General features: G+C 46.6%; 1 protein-coding gene across 2 annotated transcripts in view; it reads left to right on the top strand.

Moving 5' to 3' along the window:
- SYNE2 (spectrin repeat containing nuclear envelope protein 2) overlaps positions 1-22,673 on the top strand; it is a 447,442-nt gene that overhangs the window by 231,537 nt on the left and 193,232 nt on the right. For both annotated transcript variants that reach the window (XM_063947243.1, XM_063947242.1), the window contains exons 48-50: positions 2,874-3,089; positions 3,891-4,138; positions 18,292-18,460. In XM_063947243.1, coding sequence (XP_063803313.1) covers positions 2,874-3,089; positions 3,891-4,138; positions 18,292-18,460 — 633 coding nt within the window. The remainder of the gene's footprint in view (positions 1-2,873; positions 3,090-3,890; positions 4,139-18,291; positions 18,461-22,673) is intronic.

Raw genomic sequence — 22,673 nt, 5'->3', positions numbered from 1 at the left:
TGTCTCTGTAGCTACTGTCACATTCTATGTCTCTGTAGCTACTGTCACATTCTATGTCTCTGTATCTGCTGTCACATTCTATGTCTCTGTATCTGCTGTCACATTCTATGTCTCTGTATCTGCTGTCACATTCTATGTCTCTGTATCTGCTGTCACATTCTATGTCTCTGTAGCTGCTGTCACATTCTATGTCTCTGTAGCTGCTGTCACATTCTATGTCTCTGTAGCTGCTGTCACATTCTATGTCTCTGTAGCTGCTGTCACATTCTATGTCTCTGTAGCTACTGTCACATTCTATGTCTCTGTAGCTACTGTCACATTCTATGTCTCTGTATCTGCTGTCACATTCTATGTCTCTGTATCTGCTGTCACATTCTATGTCTCTGTATCTGCTGTCACATTCTATGTCTCTGTATCTGCTGTCACATTCTATGTCTCTGTAGCTGCTGTCACATTCTATGTCTCTGTAGCTACTGTCACATTCTATGTCTCTGTAGCTACTGTCACATTCTATGTCTCTGTAGCTACTGTCACATTCTATGTCTCTGTAGCTGCTGTCACATTCTATGTCTCTGTAGCTGCTGTCACATTCTATGTCTCTGTATCTGCTGTCACATTCTATGTCTCTGTATCTGCTGTCACATTCTATGTCTCTGTAGCTGCTGTCACATTCTATGTCTCTGTAGCTGCTGTCACATTCTATGTCTCTGTAGCTGCTGTCACATTCCATGTCTCTGTAGCTACTGTCACATTCCATGTCTCTGTAGCTGCTGTCACATTCTATGTCTCTGTAGCTGCTGTCACATTCTGTGTCTCTGTAGCTGCTGTCACATTCTGTGTCTCTGTATCTGCTGTCACATTCTATGTCTCTGTAGCTGCTGTCACATTCTATGTCTCTGTAGCTGCTGTCACATTCTATGTCTCTGTAGCTGCTGTCACATTCTATGTCTCTGTAGCTGCTGTCACATTCTATGTCTCTGTAGCTGCTGTCACATTCTATGTCTCTGTATCTGCTGTCACATTCCATGTCTCTGTATCTGCTGTCACATTCTATGTCTCTGTATCTGCTGTCACATTCTATGTCTCTGTATCTGCTGTCACATTCTATGTCTCTGTATCTGCTGTCACATTCCATGTCTCTGTATCTGCTGTCACATTCCATGTCTCTGTATCTGCTGTCACATTCTATGTCTCTGTATCTGCTGTCACATTCTATGTCTCTGTATCTGCTGTCACATTCTATGTCTCTGTATCTGCTGTCACATTCTATGTCTCTGTAGCTGCTGTCACATTCTATGTCTCTGTAGCTGCTGTCACATTCTATGTCTCTGTATCTGCTGTCACATTCTATGTCTCTGTAGCTGCGGTCACATTCCATGTCTCTGTATCTGCTGTCACATTCTATGTCTCTGTAGCTGCTGTCACATTCCATGTCTCTGTAGCTGCTGTCACATTCTATGTCTCTGTAGCTGCGGTCACATTCCATGTCTCTGTAGCTGCTGTCACATTCCATGTTTCTATGTTGATGCTGTACAGGTAATAGCAGGAGCCAATGACGCAGTGCCCAGGGAAGGGTGGACTAAAGGATCAGAGTTGCTGACTGAGTTGAAGCACACTGGTGATCAGGACGCATTGGGTACAGGATCCCGGCGGACAGTATACTGACGCCGGGATCCCAGTCACCAGAATACCAGCAGGAGGGCGAGTGCAACAAAGCCCGTTTCGGGCTTGCTGCACATGACATGCTGCGGACTCGGTGGCTGGCTGCGCTCACCACAGGTTCTATTCCCACTCTATGGGCGTCGTGGACACCCACGAGTGGGAATAGCCGTCGGCCCCAGCCGGCATTCGGGCGTCCGGAATCCCGGCGTTGGTATGCTGACCGCCGGGATCCTGACTGCTGGTATAGTGACTAAGGGGCAGATGTATTAACCTGGAGAAGGCATAAGGAAGTGATAAACCAGTGATATGTGCAAGGTGATAAAGGCAGCAGCCAATCAGATCCTAACTGTTAATTTACATATTGGAGCTGATTGGCTGGTGCCTTTATCACCTTACACATATCACTGGTTTATCACTTCATTATGCCTTCTCCAGGTTAATACATCTGCCCCATATATCCCATCAGGACTGTGCAGGGCAGGAAACAAGAGGGTTGGGGGCTGCTCCTGAATGCTCACAGTGTAAAGTATGTAGAGAGGTCTCTCAGAACAGTACATTTGTTAGCAGCTTATTCGGAACTACAATACACCCTTTTAAAAGCTTTGGAATAAAAAGACCTATTTAAAGCACATCCATCACTGACCTACAGTATAGCCAATTAGGGTCATTCAGATTCCGCCCGATATGTTACTTCATGAGCAAAGTAACGATGTTCAGTACTCTGGTCATATGCAGGACCTGTTCTGCGCTAATGGGTCCTGCAATGTAGGAAGCAAAACGGCAGCAGACTGTCAGTGATTGACAGTCTGCTGCCGTCTGGGGGGCGGAGAGGCGGTGGCGGTAACCTTTGTTTGTGAAAACAGAGGCGTGACGCCGCCATTTAGGGGGAAGGAAGAGGCCAGGGATCTCCGTAATTGGACGGAGATTTCCTGGCCTCTGCGACAGGCGGTCTGCGCGTCCCCATGGGTGCGAGTGATACCACGCCTGCATCCCAGGTCGGATCACTACTGCATCCCAGGTCGGATCACTATTGCAGCAAGATGTCTCTCCTTTTAGTCGCCTCCTGCTGCATTACCGTACAGAGCAATCACTGCAGCTTCCAAGGAAGCTTCAAGAATAGCACCACTCAGCAGTTCAGGTTTTAAGGATATCCCCGGACACTATTCTGCATATTAACACTGTGAGAATAAATTTGTTTTTGTGTTTCTCAGAATTTAGTGACACAAATACAATCCAGCGAGGAGCAATTGCTGATTCTACAACAGGCATCCAGAGACCTGACCACGAGCAGCGAAGATGACGTTCCGCTGACCGACAAAATGATGGAGTCATTGTGGGATAAATGGCTGTATCTGCTCGGGGTCTGTAGAGATTGGGAACTGTACTGTGATGAACTGAAACAAGAGTGGAAATTAATCAATGACCTGGTAATTAGTTAGATTTATTTGGTAGAAGCTAAGTCACCTTCCTAATAAAGTGATTGTTTTATGTGTAACTAAATCATCCCTTGTCTATTGTGGATCGGTATGTGATCCCGTTGCACTATTGGTGTATCTCTAATAGGCCCTACACACTGGCCGATCCGCCGCCGAGCTGCCCGACGGCGGATACGGCCGACGGGCGACCCGGTGGCGGGCGGGGGGGGGGGGCAGTGACGGGGGGAGTGAAGTGCAGGCAAATATGGACGAGATCGTCCATAGTGGCCTGCATGTACAGCCAACGGGGGACCAGCGATGAACGAGCGCTGGACCGCGCATCGTTCATCGCTGGAGCCTCCACACTGCACGATATGAACGGTATCTCGTTCATTAATGAACAAGATCGTTCATATCGTGCAGTCATGTCGGCCAGTGTGTAGGGCCTATAACTGGGCGTAGTGACATGGTTATTATTAATGAAGATAATCAGCAATTATTGATAAGATGTTTAAATGGCAATGTGCTCCAGCTTCGATAGCCAAACTGGGGAAAAGTATTAAAAACATACAAACAAAAGAAAGAAAACCAAATTTGATTATACATAAAATATCCCCTGAGATATGGAAGTACCCCTTCTACCTGTCCCCTCTAGCCCTTGCACTTAACACAGCCAACACCGGAATGTAACATTTACGAAAGTGAAACTAATTTTGACTTTCAGAATATTTGTAATGGCGCAACAAATGTTGCAGAATTGCTGAGAACTGTTGCGAACCTTTGAAAACTATTTACAAAAATATTGTTTTGCAGATGGAAATGGAGATGATACTTCTGGATAACTGCCAGGAAGAGATTCTGGACAAACCTGAGACGAAACAGAGAACTGCACAACTTCTGTGCTCCATTGCTGAAATCAGGCGCTTTGAGGAGAGTGTGAGGATGCAGCAGCTGCAGTTGTCTCTTTTGAGGTGTCGAATCCAGAATATTTTGGGAGCAGCTGAGGCTGACGCAGTTCCAGTGATTCAAGAAATCCAGTCAATGGAAGACAAGTGTGAAATGTAAGATCTTAAACCTAGAATGCTGATCAGTGTCCTTATATATGCGAGAAATGATGTGCGAGACATTTATTCAATTCGTTAAATTGCAACGTAGTTATTATCATAGGCCCTCATTCCGAGTTGTTCGCTCGCAAGCTGCTTTTAGCAGCTTTGCACACGCTAAGCCGCCGCCTACTGGGAGTGAATCTTAGCTTATCAAAATTGCGAACGAAAGATTAGCAAAATTGCGAATAAACACTTCTTAGCAGTTTCTGAGTAGCTCGAGACTTACTCGGCATCTGCGATCAGTTCAGTCAGTTTAGTTCCTGGTTTGACGTCACAAACACACCCAGCGTTCGCCCAGACACTCCCCCGTTTCTCCAGCCACTCCCGCGTTTTTCCCAGAAACGGTAGCGTTTTTTCACACACACCCATAAAACGTCCAGTTTCCGCCCAGAAACACCCACTTCCTGTCAATCACATTACGATCACCAGAGCGAAGAAAAAACCTCGCAATGCCGTGAGTAAAATACCTAACTGCATAGCAAATTTACTTGGCGCAGTCGCACTGCGGACATTGCGCATGCGCATTAGCGACTAATCGCTCCGTTGCAACAAAAAAATAACGAGCAAACAACTCTGAATGACCCCCATAGTGGATATCATCACGGGGGAGGGGGCTAGGAGATGGTCACTTGAGGGCAGGGGTGGATCGTCCACAGGGCTAATAGGGAAGATTCGCGGTGGGCTGATTTGCATGTGAGGCCTGTTTTGTTTGTTGACATGTGAGGGGTGGTGGTGCCGCCAGGCCCGCCATCAAGGGGGGGGACGGCGGGTACTCCAGTTCCGGGGTGAGATGGGGCCCGGGTGGTTGTAGTGTGGATCAGGGGGCCAGGTCAGCTGCCTGCCTGCGCATCGGCAGGCAGCCACGGAGGAACAGAGGCAGAGGCTGAGCCGCGGACAGCGGTCATATTCTTAATACAGAGCCGGTCGTGAGCCAATCGGAGCTCACGGACCGGCAGCCAATCAGGAGCTGCCGAATAGCAGCTCCTGATTGGCTGCTGGTCCGTGAGCTCCGATAGGCTCACGGCCGGCTCTGTATTAAGAATATGACCGCGCCTCTGTCTCTACGTGGCTGCCTGCCGATGCGCAGGCAGGCAGGCAGCTGACCTGGCCCCCTGATCCTCTCTGCAACCACCCAGACCCCCTCAAAAGGTAGTTTGGGGAATGCAGGGAATGGGGGGGATCGGACGGTGTGGGTGGGGGCCCTGCCTTGTGAGGGTCAGTCACGGGCCCCATCATTTCTGATGGCAGCCCTGGGTGCCGCCATGGTTACACGGTATACCTCTGGTGCTGCCCATGTGAGGCCACTTCTACAAGTTTTTCTAGGGCCACTTTCAGTGGCCAATCAGCTCCTGCTTGAGGGTAGCCAGTCACTGGAGGTTGGGCACTACATTTATAGAAAAAAAAAAAATGTACCACATAATTACGTTATGCTTTTTATCTGAGGCACATGCTGGACATATTTATCAAACTTTTATAGAGTGCGTTGCTTCTTTTTTCAGAATTTATTTGTGTGTGTGTGTCTTTTTTGTGCCATAAAATGTTTTTACATCCCATAAAGCATAATACATGGAAAGGCAGAGCATTTTAGCCACATGTGTCCATTCCACTGCCTTGCACATAATTTAGTGCTTTTGGGAAATGTCTCCGAACAGATGCTTTACCTAATCCTTTGCTGGATTGAGATAAAAATGCAAAAGTAAAAATATAACTGCAATGGCTTGCCTAATATCACTGTATCCATCACGTATTGGGCATTCCAGCCTCATTTGAATCTTCACTAAATCTTCTGAGAAAAAGAACATTGATACTGACTTCATTTAATTTGCCACGTTAATAAAAACATTTTTATATTGTTATTAAATTGCGGTATTATTTGGGGTAAATTTACTAAGATGGGTGCTCTATTTAAGATGGGATGTTGCCCATAGCAACCAATTAGATTCTACTTCTCATTTATCTAGCACCTTCTAGAAGATAATACCTGGAATCTGATTGGTCCCATCTTAAATAGAACTCCCATCTTAGTAAATGTACCCCTTTGTGTCTGGTTGGTGCAAAAGGCTTCCAATTCAAAGGCTTGTGTAGGTGTGTGTGCATAAATTTGCACCTGTCTGTATGTATGTATGTACTGTATAGCATATAATATTTGTTGGTATCCGGACTCTAGGTCGACACCCAGTGGTCGACAGTGGGTAGGTCGACACAGGAAATAGGTCGACACGGCCATTAGATCGACATGGTCTACAGTCCAGTGAGTCTTACATCCGTAGTAGGGAAATTGATGGAAACACTCTTAAAAGAAAGAGTTGTAGATTATCTCAAATCTAGCAATTTACAGGATCCCAAACAGCATGGATTCACTGGGGGGAGATCATGTCAAACAAATCTCATTTACTTTTTTGACTGTGTGACTAAAGTGATGGATAAAGGTGGAGCCGTGGATATAGCTTATCTAGACTTTAGTAAGGCTTTTGACACTGTTCCACATCGTAGACTGCTAAATAAACTTGGAAGCTTGTGATTGGATACTAGGATTATTGAATGGATAAGATCTTGGTTGCAGGATAGAAAACAGAGAGTTGTGGTAAATGGAGTGCATTCACAGGAGGGAAATGTCTCCAGTGGAGTACCCCAGGGATCTGTACTTGGACCAGTGCTTTTTAATATCTTTATTGGTGACGTTGTAAATGGCATTAAAGGGAAAGTATGCCTTTTTGCAGATGACACAAAGGTATGCAACAGGGTAGCCACACCAGGTGGGGTAAAACAAATGATTGAGGATCTAGGTAGACTAGAGGAATGGTCAAGAGTGTGGCAATTACAGTTTAATGCCAGAAAATGCAAAATCATGCACTTGGGTCTCAAAACTCCAAAGGCTAAATATAATATTAATGGCACTATACTGGAAACTACTGAGGAGGAAAGGGATCTAGGAGTCACTATTTCAGATGACTTAAAGGCAGGTAAGCAATGTAACAAAGCAATGAGGAAGGCTAGTCAGATGCTTGGCTGCATTGGGAGAGGAATCAGCAGCAGAAAGAAAGAAGTAATAATGCCACTGTATAGGTCATTGGTACGGCCTCATCTAGAATACTGTGTTCAATTCTAGAGGCCATATCTTCAAAAGGATATTAATACATTAGAGACTGTACAAGGAAGGGCAACTAAAATGGTGCATGGCCTACATCACAAAACATACACAGAAAGACTAAAAAATCTCATTATTTATAGTGTGGAGCAGAGAAGGGAAAGGGGGGACATGATAGAAACTTTCAAATATATCAAGGGTTTTAACAAAGTCCAGGAGGGAAACATTCTCCAAATGAAGAGAAGCAATAGGACACGAGGACATGCACTGAGACTGGAGGGGGGGAGGTTCAGGGGAAATCTGAGAAAAAATTACTTCACAGAAAGGGTAGTGGACAAGTGGAATAGCCTCCCATCAGAGGTGGTAGAGGCTAAGACAGACTGGATGGGCCAAGTGGTTCTTATCTGCGTCAGCGTCAAATTCTATGTTTCTATGAACAAGGTCGACATGGAAAAAAGTCGACATGAGTTTTTCACAATTTTTTTCTTTTTTTTTACTTTTTCATACTTTGCGATCCACGTGGACTACAATTGGGACGACAACGGTAACCTGTGCCGAGCGAAGGGGACACGGAGCACTAATTGTGGTTCCCCGTCACTTTACGACGAAAACGACATGATAAACCCCATTAAAAAACTCATGTCGACCTTGTTCACATCGACCTTACCACTGTCGACCAATAGGTGTCGACCTAATGTGTGTCGACCTAGACACTGTCGACCCAGAGTCTCATACCCATATTTGTTATAGTGCTTTTGTCATTTTTATGCAACTTTCTTCAAAAACATTAAATGAAGACTTTTTTGGTCCTAGAATTTTAGTTTTTGTTTCCAGTTACAGCAAAAGTCTGGAATGCTTATATATGCTTTTCTAAAATGTTTGTTTAGTCAAGTTTTATTCTTTAAATTGCTTTCGCCTCCATCCCCAGATGTCTGATCTGCTGCGTTCTAAAATGCATTATCCCGAAGCACTCTTTTTAATGTGGGATATTTTGAGTTATGAGATTTTCAATATTTTGCAAAATTACAGAGAGACTCTAAATTGGGCTCTTCACATAATTGTAACAGTCTCTTTCGTAGAGATTGCAGACATCAACCTTGTCTGTCTGAGCAGTCTGTACTGATAAATCCAAACTAGTCTTCCCTGACTGAGATGTTTGAGAGAGGCATAAAGAAATAAATGGGGCTCCTGTCTCACAGTTCAGGACGGAATTATATTAGATTGCCCATTGCAAATGTAAGTGACTGATTCCTTGATTCCTACTGCAGCTGTCACACAGCTCAATGGGGACCTAGTACGGATGGTGTAATGGTTAGCATTACTGCCTCACAGTACTGAGGTCATGGGTTCGATTCCCACTATGGCTCTAACTGTGTGGAGTTTGTAAATTCTCCCCGTACTTGCGTGGGTTTCCTCTGGGTACTCAGGTTTCCTCCCACAATCCAAAAATATACTGGTAGGTTAATTGGCTCCCAACAAAAATTAACCCTAGCGTGAATGTGTGTGCGTGTACATGTGATAGGGAATATAGATTGTAAGCTCCACTGGGGCAGGGACTGATGTGAATGGCCAAATATTCTCTGGAAAGCGCATCGGAATTTCTCTAACGTCCTAAGTGGATGCTGGGGACTCCGTAAGGACCATGGGGAATAGCGGTCTCGCAGGAGACTGGGCACATCTAAAGAAAGTTTTAGGACTATCTGGTGTGCACTGGCTCCTCCCCCTATGACCCTCCTCCAAGCCTCAGTTAGATCTTTGTGCCCGAACGAGAAGGGTGCACACTAGGGGCTCTCCTGAGCTTCTTAGTGAAAGTTTTAGTTTAGGTTTTTTATTTTCAGTGAGACCTGCTGGCAACAGGCTCACTGCATCGAGGGACTAAGGGGAGAAGAAGCGAACTCACCTGCGTGCAGAGTGGATTGGGCTTCTTAGGCTACTGGACATTAGCTCCAGAGGGACGATCACAGGTCCAGCCTGGATGGGTCCCAGAGCGCGCCGCCGGCCCCCTTACAGAGCCAGAAGGCAGAAGAGGTCCGGAAAATCGGCGGCAGAAGACGTCCTGTCTTCAACAAGGTAGCGCACAGCACTGCAGCTGTGCGCCATTGCTCTCAGCACACTTCACACTCCGGTCACTGAGGGTGCAGGGCGCTGGGGGGGGCGCCCTGAGACGCAATAATAAACACCTTGGATGGCAAAAAAAATGCATCACATATAGCTCCTGGGCTATATGGATGCATTTAACCCCTGCCAAAATACATAAAAAAACGGGAGATAAGGCCGCCGATAAGGGGGCGGAGCCTATCTCCTCAGCACACTGGCGCCATTTTCCCTCACAACTCCGTTGGAGGGAAGCTCCCTGTCTCTCCCCTGCAGTCACTACACTACAGAAAGGGTTAAAAAAGAGAGGGGGGGCACTAATTACGCGCAGTATTAAAGATACAGCAGCTATAAGGGGAAAAACACTTTTATAAGGTTATCCCTGTATATATATATAGCGCTCTGGTGTGTGCTGGCAAACTCTCCCTCTGTCTCCCCAAAGGGCTAGTGGGGTCCTGTCCTCTATCAGAGCATTCCCTGTGTGTGTGCTGTATGTCGGTACATTTGTGTCGACATGTATGAGGAGAAAAATGATGTGGAGACGGAGCAGATTGCCTGTAATAGTGATGTCACCCCCTAGGGGGTCGACACCTGAGTGGATGAACTGTTGGAAGGAATTACGTGACAGTGTCAGCTCTGTATAAAAGACAGTGGTTGACATGAGACAGCCGGCTACTCAGCTTGTGCCTGTCCAGACGTCTCATAGGCCGTCAGGGGCTCTAAAGCGCCCGTTACCTCAGATGGCAGATATAGACGCCGACACGGATACTGACTCCAGTGTCGACGGTGAAGAGACAAATGTGACTTCCAGTAGGGCCACACGTTACATGATTGAGGCAATGAAAAATGTTTTTACACATTTCTGATAATACGAGTACCACCAAAAAGGGGTATTATGTTCGGTGAGGAAAAACTACCTGTAGTTTTCCTGAATCTGAGAAATTAAATGAGGTGTGTGATGATGCGTGGTTTTCCCCCGATAACAACTGATAATTTCTAAAATGTTATTGGCATTATATCCTTTCCCGCCAGAGGTTAGGGTGCGTTGGGAAACACCCCCTAGGGTGCATAAAGCGCTCACACGCTTGTAAGGGCTCTACCCTCTCCTGAGATGGCCGCCCTTAAGGATCCTGCTGATAGAAAGCAGGAGGGTATCCTAAAATGTATTTACACACATACTGGTGTTATACTGCGACCAGCAATCGCCTCAGCCTGGATGTGCAGTGCTGGGTTGGCGTGGTCGGATTCCCTGACTGAAAATATTGATACCCTAGATAGGGACAGTATATTATTGCCTATAGAGCATTTAAAAGATGCATTTCTATATATGCGTGATGCACAGCGGAATATTTGCCGACTGGCATCAAGTCAAAGTGCGTTGTCCATTTCTACCAGTAGAGGGTTATGGACACGTCAGTGGTCAGGTGATGCGTATTCCAAACGGCATTTGGAAGTATTGCCTTATTAAAGGGAGGAGTTATTTGGGGTCGGTCTTTCAGACCTGGTGGCCACGGCAACAGCTGGGAAATCCACGTTTGTACCCCAGGTCGCCTCTCAACATGAGAAGACGCCGTATTATCAGGCGCAGTCTTTTCGTGGACAAGCGGGCAAAAGATTCCTCATTTCTGCCCCGTGACAGAGGGAGAGGAAAAAGGCTGCAGAAATCAGCCAGTTCCCAGGAACAGAAACCCTCTCCCGCCTCTGCCAAGCCCTCAGTATGACGCTGGGGCTTTACAAGCAGAATCAGGCACGGTGGGGGGCCCGTCTCAATGAATTTCAGCGCGCAGTGGGCTCACTCGCAAGTAGACCCCTGGATCCTTCAGGTGATATCTCAGGGGTACAAATTAGAATTCGAGACGTCTCCCCCTCGCCGTTTCCTAAAGTCGGCTTTACCGATGTCTCCTTCTGACAGGGAGACTGTTTTGGAAGCCATTCACAAGCTGTATTCCCAGCAGGTGATAACAAGGTACCCCTCCTGCAACAGGGAACGGGGTATTATTCCACACTGTTGTGGTACCGAAGCCGGACGGCTCGGTGAGACCGATTCTAAATCTAAAATCTTTGAACACTTACATACAGAGGTTCAAATTCAAGATTGAGTCACTCAGAGCAGTGATTGCGAACCTGGAAGAAGGGGACTACATGATGTCTCGGGACATCAAGGATGCTTACCTTCATGTCAAAATTTACCCTTCTCATCAAGGGTACCTCAGGTTTATGGTACAGAACTGTCACTATCAGTTCAGACGCTGCCGTATGGATGGTCCACGGCACCCCGGGTCTTTACCAAGGTAATGGCCGAAATGATGATATTCCTTCGAAGGAAGGGAATTTTAGTTATCCTTTACTTGGACGATTCCCTGATAAGGGTAAGATCCAGGGAACAGTTGGAGGTCGGTGTAGCACTATTTCAGGTAGTGTTGCGGCAGCACGATTGGATTCTCAATATTCCAAAATCGCAGCTGGTTCCGACGACTTGTCTTCTGTTCCTAGGGATGATCCTGGACACAGTCCAGAAAAAGGCTTTTCTCCCGGAGGAAAAAGCCAGGGAGTTATCCGAGCTAGTCAGGAACCTCCTAAAACCGAGCCAAGTCTCAGTGCATCAATGCACAAGGGTTCTGGGTAAAATGGTGGCTTCCTAAGAAGCAATCCCATTCGTCAGATTCCACGCAAGAATTTTCCAGTGGGACCTGCTGGACAAATGGTCCGGGTCGCATCTTCAGATGCATCAGCGGATAACCCTGTCACCAAGGACAAGGGTGTCCCTCCTGTGGTGGTTGCAGAGTGCTCATCTTCTAGAGGGCCGCAGATTCGGCATTCAGGACTGGGTCCTGGTGACCACGGATGCCAGCCTGCGAGGCTGGGGAGCAGTCACACAGGGAAGGAATATCCAGAGCTTATGGTCAAGTCTGGAGACATCACTTCACATAAATATCCTGAAGCTAAGGGCCATTTACAATGCTCTAAGCTTAGCAAGTCCTCTGCTTCAAGGTCAGCCGGTGTTGATCCAGTCGGACAACATCACGGCAGTCACCCACGTAAACAGACAGGGTGGCACAAGAAGCAGGAGGGCAATGGCAGAAGCTGCAAGGATTCTTCGCTGGGCGGAAAATCATGTGATAGCACTGTCAGCAGTATTCATTCCGGGAGTGGACAACTGGGAAGCAGACTTCCTCAGCACGACCTCCACCCGGGAGAGTGGGGACTTCACCCAGAAGTCTTCCACATGATTATAAACCGTTGGGAAAAACTCGACAAGTATTGCGCCAGGTCAAGGGACCCTCAGGCAATAACTGTAGACGTTCTGGTAACACCGTGGGTGTACCAGTCAGTGTATGTGTTCCCTCCTCTGCCTCTCATACCCAAGGTACTGAGATTGATAAGATGGAGAGGAGTAAGCACTATATTCGTGGCTCCGGATTGGCCAAGAAGTGTCACGATCCGGGTATCTGGACGCCAGTTCTTACCCATCAGATGCCTCCTAAGGCTGGCTCAGCGCTCCAGGACCGGATCCCATCTGTTATCCTGATGTGTACATTCCTGTATCCTCTCCTGTCACTCTGGGACGCTGTCACAGTAAACGCCATATTACACCTGGCATGGCGTCTCCCGCGGCCTCCGCCGCCGTCCCTGAACTTCTGCATGCAGAAGTGTCTGAGTGGCGATTACGTCAGCCGCGGCCTCCGCTGTGTCTGCGTGGTTGGATGTGCATCTGTCAGCCTGGCGCCTCCTGTCTCCGGTGGCCGGCGCCGCCATTACTGTTTTCATTACCACATGGATTACAAACCAAACTTCCCTCCAAGTGTCTGCATGGGCGCAGCCATCTTGGATTCTGTCAGCTGATCATTTCCACCAATCTGTTCTCAGTATTGATAATCTGCATAATTGCCTAGCCAATCCCTTCCTTGCTGCAGGTATAAATACACTGTGCCTGAGCAAGGAAGGCGTCAGTGCTTTGGTTGTCAAACCTAGTTCCTGTTTGTCTCTCTCCTGTGATTGTCTTCCAGGTTCCAGCTCCTGTCTCAAGACTTCCACCATAGAGACCCGCACCAGCATTCCACCTGCGGTGTAGCCTGACTCTCCAATCCATTGTGGATTCATCTGTTTCCAGCTACAACATTACCTGCTTCCAGCTCAGCTTCCAGCAGAGTACAGCTTCCCTTAAAGGGCCGGTGTCCTTTCTACACTTTACCACTCTCCACCGGTATTATTATTTCTCCGCTCTCAAGTTCTACATTTCAGTTCATATTTCATCGCTCCCAAGTTCATTTATGATTTAACTGGTTCCAGCCAGTATCCACTCCGTGCTAACAACAGTCTGGTTCCAGCCAGTATCCACAGCAGCTGTTTTATCTTCAGCAACCCAGCTTTTCCTGGAACACCAGCTGGCACAATCCTGGGTTATCTCCATTGCTACAGTCGGGCCTGGTAAGGACTTTCCATCTAGAAGATCATAAGAACTATCTCACACTACCAGTGCCCTGTGGCTCCTGCCATCCTGTAGTACCCAGGAACTGTATTTATTCTTTGCTGACTTTTACGTTTTCTTTTACTGCTGCTGTGTTGCGGAGTTGTCATAATAAACATCATTGACTTTTATCCAAGTTGTCGTGGTCACGCCTTCGGGCAGTTATTATTCATGTTACTTACATGTCCAGGGGTCTGATACAACCTCCCAGGTTCCGGTACATCTCAGCCCCTACAACTGAGGCTGCCTCCCGTCAGCTCAGGCCCTCAGTTGTGACAAGAAGGACTTGGTAACCGGAACTTCAAGAGATGCTCTCGGAGGATCCGTGGCCTCTACCTCTAAGAAGGGACCTGCTCCAGCAAGGACCCTGTCTGTTCCAAGACTTACCACGGCTGCGTTTGACGGCATGGCGGTTGAACGCCGGATCCTGAAAAGGCATTCCGGATGAAGTCATCCCTATCCTGATCAAAGCCAGGAAGGATGTAACCGCAAAACATTATCACCACATTTGGCGAAAATATGTTGCGTGGTGCGAGGCCAGTAAGGCCCGACGGAGGAAATTCAACTGGGTCGTTTCCTACATTTCCTGCAAACAGGAGTGTCTATGGGCCTGAAATTGGGGTCCATTAAGGTTCAAATTTCGGCCCTGTCAATTTTCTTCCAAAAAGAACTAGCTTCAGTCCCTGAAGTTCAGACGTTTGTAAAAGGGGTACTGCATATACAGCCTCCTTTTGTGCCTTCAGTGGCACTTTGGGATCTCAATGTAGTTTTTGGGTTCCAAAAGTCACATTGGTTTGAACCACTTAAATCTGTGGAGTTAAAATATCTCACATGGAAAGTGGTCATGCTGTTGGCCCTGGCCTGGGCCAGGCGCGAGTCAGAATTGGCGGCTTTATCCTGTAAAAGCCCTTATCTGAGTTTCCATTCGGACAGGGCGGAATTGAGGACTCGTCCTCAGTTTCTCCCTAAGGTGGTTTCAGCGTTTCACCTGAACCAACCTATTGTGGTGCCTGCGGCTACTAGGGACTTGGAGGACTCCAAGTTGCTGGACGTTGTCAGGGCCCTGAAAATATATGTTTCCAGGACGGCTGGAGTCAGGAAAACTGACTCGCTGTTTATCCTGTATGCACCCAACAAGCTGGGTGCTCCTGCTTCTAAGCAGACTATTGCTCGTTGGATTTGTAGTACAATTCAGCTTGCACATTCGGTGGCAGGCCTGCCACAGCCAAAAATCTGTAAATGCCCACTCCACAAGGAAGGTGGGCTCATCTTGGGCGGCTGCCCGAGGGGTTTCGGCTTTACAACTTTGCCGAGCAGCTACTTGGTCAGGAGCAAATACGTTTGTAAAATTCTACAAAATTGATACCCTGGCTGAGGAGGACCTGGAGTTCTCTCATTTGGTGCTGCAGAGTCATCCGCACTCTCCCGCCCGTTTGGGAGCTTTGGTATAATCCCCATGGTCCTTACGGAGTCCCCAGCATCCACTTAGGACGTTAGAGAAAATAAGAATTTACTTACCGATAATTCTATTTCTCGTAGTCCGTAGTGGATGCTGGGCGCCCATCCCAAGTGCGGATTGTCTGCAATACTGGTACATAGTTATTGTTACCAAAAAATCGGGTTATTGCTGTAGTGAGCCATCTTTTCTAGAGGCTCCTCTGTTATCATGCTGTTAACTGGGTTCAGATCACAAGTTGTACGGTGTGATTGGTGTGGCTGGTATGAGTCTTACCCGGGATTCAAGATCCTTCCTTATTGTGTACGCTCGTCCGGGCACAGTATCCTAACTGAGGCTTGGAGGAGGGTCATAGGGGGAGGAGCCAGTGCACACCAGATAGTCCTAAAGCTTTCTTTAGATGTGCCCAGTCTCCTGCGGAGCCGCTATTCCCCATGGTCCTTACGGAGTCCCCAGCATCCACTACGGACTACGAGAAATAGAATTATCGGTAAGTAAATTCTTATTATTTGTGCGCTATATAAATAACTGGTAATAAATAAATAAATAAATAGTTTTCTTGTCAACAGGTAGTTGTGAAAGAAAAAGCGGAGGGGGCTACTTAGTACAAATGGTAGTGTGCAAAAGGGTTTCCGTGTGGTATAAAGGCCCTCATTCCGAGGAGTTCGCTCGTTGACGATTTTCGCAACACAGCGAATAGGTGGAAAATGCGCATGCGCATGGTACGCAGAGCGCATGCGCTTAGTAATTTTACTAAGAACTTAGTAGATTTACTCACGAGCGAACAACGTTTTTTCCACGCTGAAGTGTTCGTAGTGGGATTGACAGGAAGTGGGTGTTTCTGGGCGGAAACTGAGCGTTTTCAGGGAGTGTGCGGAAAAACGCAGGCGTGCCAAGGAAAAACGCAGGAGTGGCTGGCCGAACGAGGGCGTGTTTGTGACGTCAAACCAGGAACGAAACTGATTGAACTGATCGCAATCTGTGAGTAGGTCCGGAGCTACTCAGAAACTGCTAAGAATTATGTAGTAGCAAATCTGCTAATCTTTCGTTCGCTATTCTGCTACGATAAGATACACTCCCAGAGGGCGGCGGCCTAGCGTGTGCAATGCTGCTAAAAGCAGCTAGCGAGCGAACAACTCGGAATGAGGGCCAAAGTCTTAAATGCACTCATGTTATTTCATTGCTAATGGTACATATAACAAACCAAAGAAGCTTAATAGTTTGATGTTTGGAACTCTAAATTGAAAATAATTGTAGTGATAATATCTTTGAGCATTTATTGTTTCAAATCAGATATATCATTTGGCGGGATATTGCGGCATCTGAACTTTTGTATAGTCCTAAGCCAAAAAAGACAATAGGTGGTTTTCCTTGTTGCCGGTTATTGCCGTGTTATTTAAAAAGTCAGTCATAGTAATTGCATTACACTCCTGGTTTTACATTTACTTTTACTGCCCATTTATATTGCATTGCCAGAACCATGGACGAGCAAAGCGGTCGCTTATTAACTATGCCCCTCTATGTTTTATTTCCTGAGCCTGTATACACAGATGTAACAACCTACATCTGGGATGAGTTGTATTTACATTACGCTGAGCAACATTTAATGGATCCTGTGGTAGGAATCGTAGGTCCTGTGCTAAACCCATTGTCTGTATGGACAAACCTTTGAGAAAACACATAATGGCAAATGGCTGCAGACATATTGCTCTTGCTCGGGTTTATGTTAAAGAAGTCATGTACAGAAGCATAGGGACAGATTCTGAGCAGGATGTAAAGTGTGTGTGACTATGAATGCCACGGCAGCCGGATTTACTGCCTTGTTCTAATGTGGGTTTTCGTGGCACTAATGTGAGGATCTGTGCAACTTCATAAGGGAAGCTGCTCTGCCCACTTCCTGCCTTCCACACCTGCATCCGCCATGATCAGTACTGGCACTTTCACCAGTCCCATGCTAGGTGCCAAAGATCTGTCTAACCTAGACCTCCCATCCTCTGGCATTCTGTTAAGTATTTCTCTGCTATCCCTAACTTTAAACTCTATCCCTTACTTGAACCCTCACTCTATTGCAGAGGTTCTCAAATACGTCCCTCAAGGCACCCGAACCGTCCAGATTTTAAATGTATCCATGCTTGGCCACAGGTGGATTAATTAGCACCTCAATTTGATTTGACCATCTGTGCTGAGCTATGGATATATCTAAAACCTGGACCGTTGGAGTGTCTTGAGGACCGCGTTTGAGAACCTCTGCTCTACTGTCTAGTGCCGCCCGGTTCCCACCCCAAAACGCCCATGTCATGAACAGCAGGATCCGGCGACCGAGAATCTGGCAGAGATGTGCAATAGTGCACTTCTGCATATGCACTGTATGCTGAAACTCACTATCTGGGTGCTAGAAAATAGATCCATCCTACTAAGAGTCAGCCCCATAGGGAGCAATGATCCCTTTACCATAATCGGTTGTCATTGTATTCCTTAGTATGGTGAATGAACTATAGACTAGGCCAGTGGTTTCCAAACCTTTTTTGAATCACGGCGCCCTAGAATATCAGAAATTTTTTTCACGGCACCACTAGACCAAAAATTTCTTATTGAGAAATTTAGAAAGAAATATTACATTAAGTATATCGCGTTTATATGTCATCCTTAGGGTCAGTTGTGTGGTGAGGGACAAGATTTGCTTCTGTTTGGCCACATATTTTATGACTGGCAGCCACCAGCACTGGTTTTGCCTATTATATTGACCATGAATAATTTGAATGGGTCCTGGACCACCAACCCAGGGCACCCCTGCAAGTGTCCCGAGGCACCCCAGGGAGCCATGGCACACAGTTTGGGAACCTCTGGACTAGGCTATATCTGTGTCGATAAGAATCCATTGTTCCCGGTTTTCTAGGCTGAACGCTCCATTGTCAACATTTAAATCTCTCTAAAAATGTGTTCAAAGTTTTTCTGTTTTCAAATTCGTTTTAATGATCGTCTGCGTTATATTCACAATCTAGGCTTCAGCAGAAGGCTCATGGGAATGAGCAGGAGATATGCGCGGAACTTCACCAAAGAGACACTTGGAAAGATGACATCTCCACGGTGAAAAAATCACTTCTGAAAGTGTCCTCCCAACTGGAGGAGGTGAAGGCAGCAGACCCTGCAGATGCTGGAGCATTGTTGGAGGTTTGTAATTCTATGGGCCAGTCTGTTGTTCATCATGTTACTTTAGCAGAAGCTAAATGCTAAGAGAACATTTAAATTGATAATGTATATTTCTAGTATGATTATGTCATTGACACAACCCACCATGGTGGCCTCTTGCATAAGAAAGTTGTGTCTTTTTGGACCCTGAAAGCTGCTCTGTGCAATTGCTTGTCCCAGGATGAGACCCAGGGGCGAGTTAGCTGAAGTGGTGCGAATCGGTGGACTAATCACAAGCCATAATCAGGAGATTGCTGATTGTGACTGGTCCCTTAGCTCGTGCACCCTTCTCCTCCCTCTAAAGTTGTCTGTGTATCTCTTTATCTGCTTCCAACTTTTAAACCTTCATCTATCTTCTTCTACTCCATGTTAGTCACTTCCCCTTCCTGTGACCTCCGCATATATCTGTGCAGTTTGCAGTGGAGTAGACCTATGCCGTCTTATCTAGAGAGGACTGCTCACCTCACTCTCTGTGGAGTAATGATCTCACTTCAGCCATCTCCCATTGCAGAGTGAGTGAGGCCCAGATAATAGTGCTGAGATGGAAACTGAGGGGTACATTTACTAAGGTGGGAGTTTTTTTTAGAACTGGTGATGTTGCTGATAGCAACCAATTAGATTCTACTTATCATTTATCTAGCTGCTTCTAGAAGCTAATAGATAGAATCTGATTGGTTGCTATGGGCAACATCGCCAGTTCTTAAAAAAATCCCACCTTAGTAAATTTACCTCTGAGTCTGAACTTATTTGTATTCTGTGCTCCTGAATGCTGGTCATGTAAGGCAAGGGTACACACTAAGTGACTTGCAAACGATGCAAGGTCATCAACGGTTTCCCCTGAACTCCTGGACAAACGATATAGGGGGTCATTCCCAGTTGTTTGCACGCTAGCAGTTTTTAGCAGCCGTGCAAACGCATTGTCGCCGCCCACTGGGGGGTGTATTTTCGCTTTGCACAAGTGCGAACGCTTGTGCAGCATAGCGCCTGCAAAATCTTTTTGTGCAAAACAAGACCAGCCCTGTAGTTACTCTTCGTGTGCGTTGATTCTAACGACGGAGGGAAGGCTTTTGACGTCACACAACCGCCCAGTGAACGCCCAGCCACGCCTGCGTTTTTTCTGCCACACCTGCGTTTTTTGAAACACTCCCTGAAAACGGTCAGTTGACACCCAGAAACGCCCACTTCATGTCAATCTTCCTGTGTTCGGACGTGTGACAGGAATATTCGTTAGACTCTGTGCAAACACACGATGCTTATTATACCTGTACGACGCGCCTGCGCATTGCGGTGCATACGCATGCGCAGAAATGCCGATTTTTAGCCTGATCGCTGCGCTGTGAACAACGGCAGCTAGCGATCAACTCGGAATGACCCCCATAGTGCATACACACTGTGCAACCTTACAAAAGATATCGTCATTGGCCACATCTAGGAGTATGCTGTTGTTGCCGATATCCTCAGATTGAGCTGCATTTACAAAAGATGATCTGAAGATGCGACGAACAACTTCGTGGGAGCGCGCATAGGGCCTCATTCAGACTGGATCGATGCAGTGGCAGCGATCGCAGTCTGAAGCCCTTTGCGGATTGCGCCCCCCGGGAGCCCAGTGAGATGCTAACAGCATCTCAGGCCTGCGAGTGCCTCTGCCTGATTGAGGAGGGGGTGTGCCAACGGCGTTAGAATGCTGTTGGTGGGGCGTTGACTGAACAACGCAGGCGTGTCCGGACCATTGCATGGGGCGAGCCGTGGCTGCATGACGTCACACGCAGCCACTGCGACCTGGAGTATGCGCTGGCAGGGAGCTACTCGCCGAGGCAAAAGCAGCGGCGCTGTGCAATGCTTTTGCACCCGTGTGTGTGTGGAGGGGGGGGGGTTAGAGTCGGACATGCGGGGCGGCCTAGCCCTGTGCTGGGCATCCCCCTCCCCCCCCCCCCCCGCATGTCTGAGAAACTGATCGCAGATGTGCTAAATTTAGCACATCTAAGATCAGATCTAAAATTACCACCATAGTGCATACACATTGGACAATTTGAACAATTTGTCATTCTGATCCGTCGGAATCAGCAAAATCGTTAAAAATATTGTCTAGTGTATACCCAGCTGAAGTGAACAGATCGTTGCAGCCTTTTACCCTGAGAGCAATCAGTGAGTAGGGACAGGGCATCAGTTCTGCAACACGCACAGAGCAGATTAACAACGGACCGCTACACACGCACAGAGCAGATTACCAACGGACCGCTACACACGCACAGAGCAGATTAACAACGGACCGCTACACACGCACAGAGCAGATTAACAACGGACCGCTACACACGCACAGAGCAGATTAACAACGGACCGCTACACACGCACAGAGCAGATTAACAACGGACCGCTACACACGCACAGAGCAGATTAACAACGGACCGCTACACACGCACAGAGCAGATTAACAACGGACCGCTACACACGCACAGAGCAGATTAACAACGGACCGCTACACACGCACAGAGCAGATTAACAACGGACCGCTACACACGCACAGAGCAGATTAACAACGGACCGCTACACACGCACAGAGCAGATTAACAACGGACCGCTACACACGCACAGAGCAGATTAACAACGGACCGCTACACACGCACAGAGCAGGTTAACAACGGACCGCTACACACGCACACAGAGCAGATTAACAACGGACCGCTACACACGCACAGAGCAGATTAACAACGGACCGCTACACACGCACAGAGCAGATTAACAACGGACCGCTACACACGCACAGAGCAGATTAACAACGGACCGCTACACACGCACAGAGCAGATTAACAACGGACCGCTACACACGCACAGAGCAGATTAACAACGGACCACTACTCAAGTCTGTGCACCTGCAGAGGAAAGCATATAATGTATGTTCCTTATTAAACACCTCAGTGAATGCTCTAGTATTATCATCAGCCTGAGGATTTAAGTGAATAGCTTATTGAGTTCTAGGGACAAAAGTAGTAGCCCACGATTTGCCAGAATCGGTAAGATTCAGCCACCTAGCCACTACAGTGGTAATTAGTTTTAATGCAAAACCAGGTTGTTTTTGCCTTTAAACTAATTATCGCTTTAAGTCTAGGTGACTGTCTTGCCGGAATCGTGACGGCTGCCGCAAGTTGCAGATTATCACATTTGGCTCCTAGTCCTTCATGAAGACCCATGGGGCTTAGTGCTCAATGGTAACAAAAGCTCTGATTTCAAGAGGTCTACTGGATCCACAGATTAAAATCGCTGAGCCTCATGGGTCTTAATGAAGGACTAGAACTTAATGAGCTATTCATCTTAAATTCTCTGTGTGGTTATTGTTCAGGTGTAAGTAAGAGTTATTACTTAGGGTAGCTTATTTGCATATGGCAAAGTTAATTGCCTAAGATCTTTTTTAATTTCTCCCCTAAGCAAGGTGCTTACAAAGGTCCTTACTTAACAGACATTAGCGCGTATGGGAGCTTGTCCCACCTAGAAAGCACTTGACCAAAATTAGTAAAAAAACAAATACGCTTCACAGTAACATACAGAAAGTCTTATTCTCTCATAAAGCACAAGTATTAATTACCTTCCAATATTTTTCTTATTTTAATAAAAAAATTTGCAACATATTTATTTTCTTAATTTCATGCAATAGTTTAATTATGATGTTAAAGGGGAAGGCAATAATGTGCAATATATATTCAATTATAAATAATAATACTGGTAAATTGGTTACCTGAGCCAACTTTCTGCCTTCTGTATTGCTTACCTCGATTTCAGCACAGTGATCCTCCTCTTTAGCTGAAAGAATTATGATTATTTGATAAATACTACTTAGCAAACAATTTTAAAAAACATATTTCACAAACGTGGGAACAATAAATATCTTTTCACAGACTGTTCCACATAACCTCTTGTTTTCAAAATAAGCACATACAGATGTGTCCTCAACATCTTGCCTCAATAGGCAACGCAGCGGGAGATGCCTGGCGTGATTGAGCTGACAGATCCCGTGCAATTTCGTGAGTGTCGGGCTTCTCTTTTTGCCCCAAAAATTATTTGCTATGCAAAAAAGACGCACAAGCATACTCTGCTGATTAAAGTAATATGTGACATGTCTATATTCTGTGTGCAAGCACGCCTGTATCTGCATACAAATTGCTACGTTACAGTGTTTTCTAGGTAAACACTGTAGCATAGC

The sequence above is a fragment of the Pseudophryne corroboree genome, chromosome 12 (assembly GCF_028390025.1).
Source record: "Pseudophryne corroboree isolate aPseCor3 chromosome 12, aPseCor3.hap2, whole genome shotgun sequence".
In the NCBI taxonomy this organism is placed as follows: Eukaryota; Metazoa; Chordata; class Amphibia; order Anura; family Myobatrachidae; genus Pseudophryne; species Pseudophryne corroboree.
The sequence above is the reverse complement of the archived record's forward strand: the minus strand, read 5'-3'. Positions and strand labels throughout refer to the sequence as shown.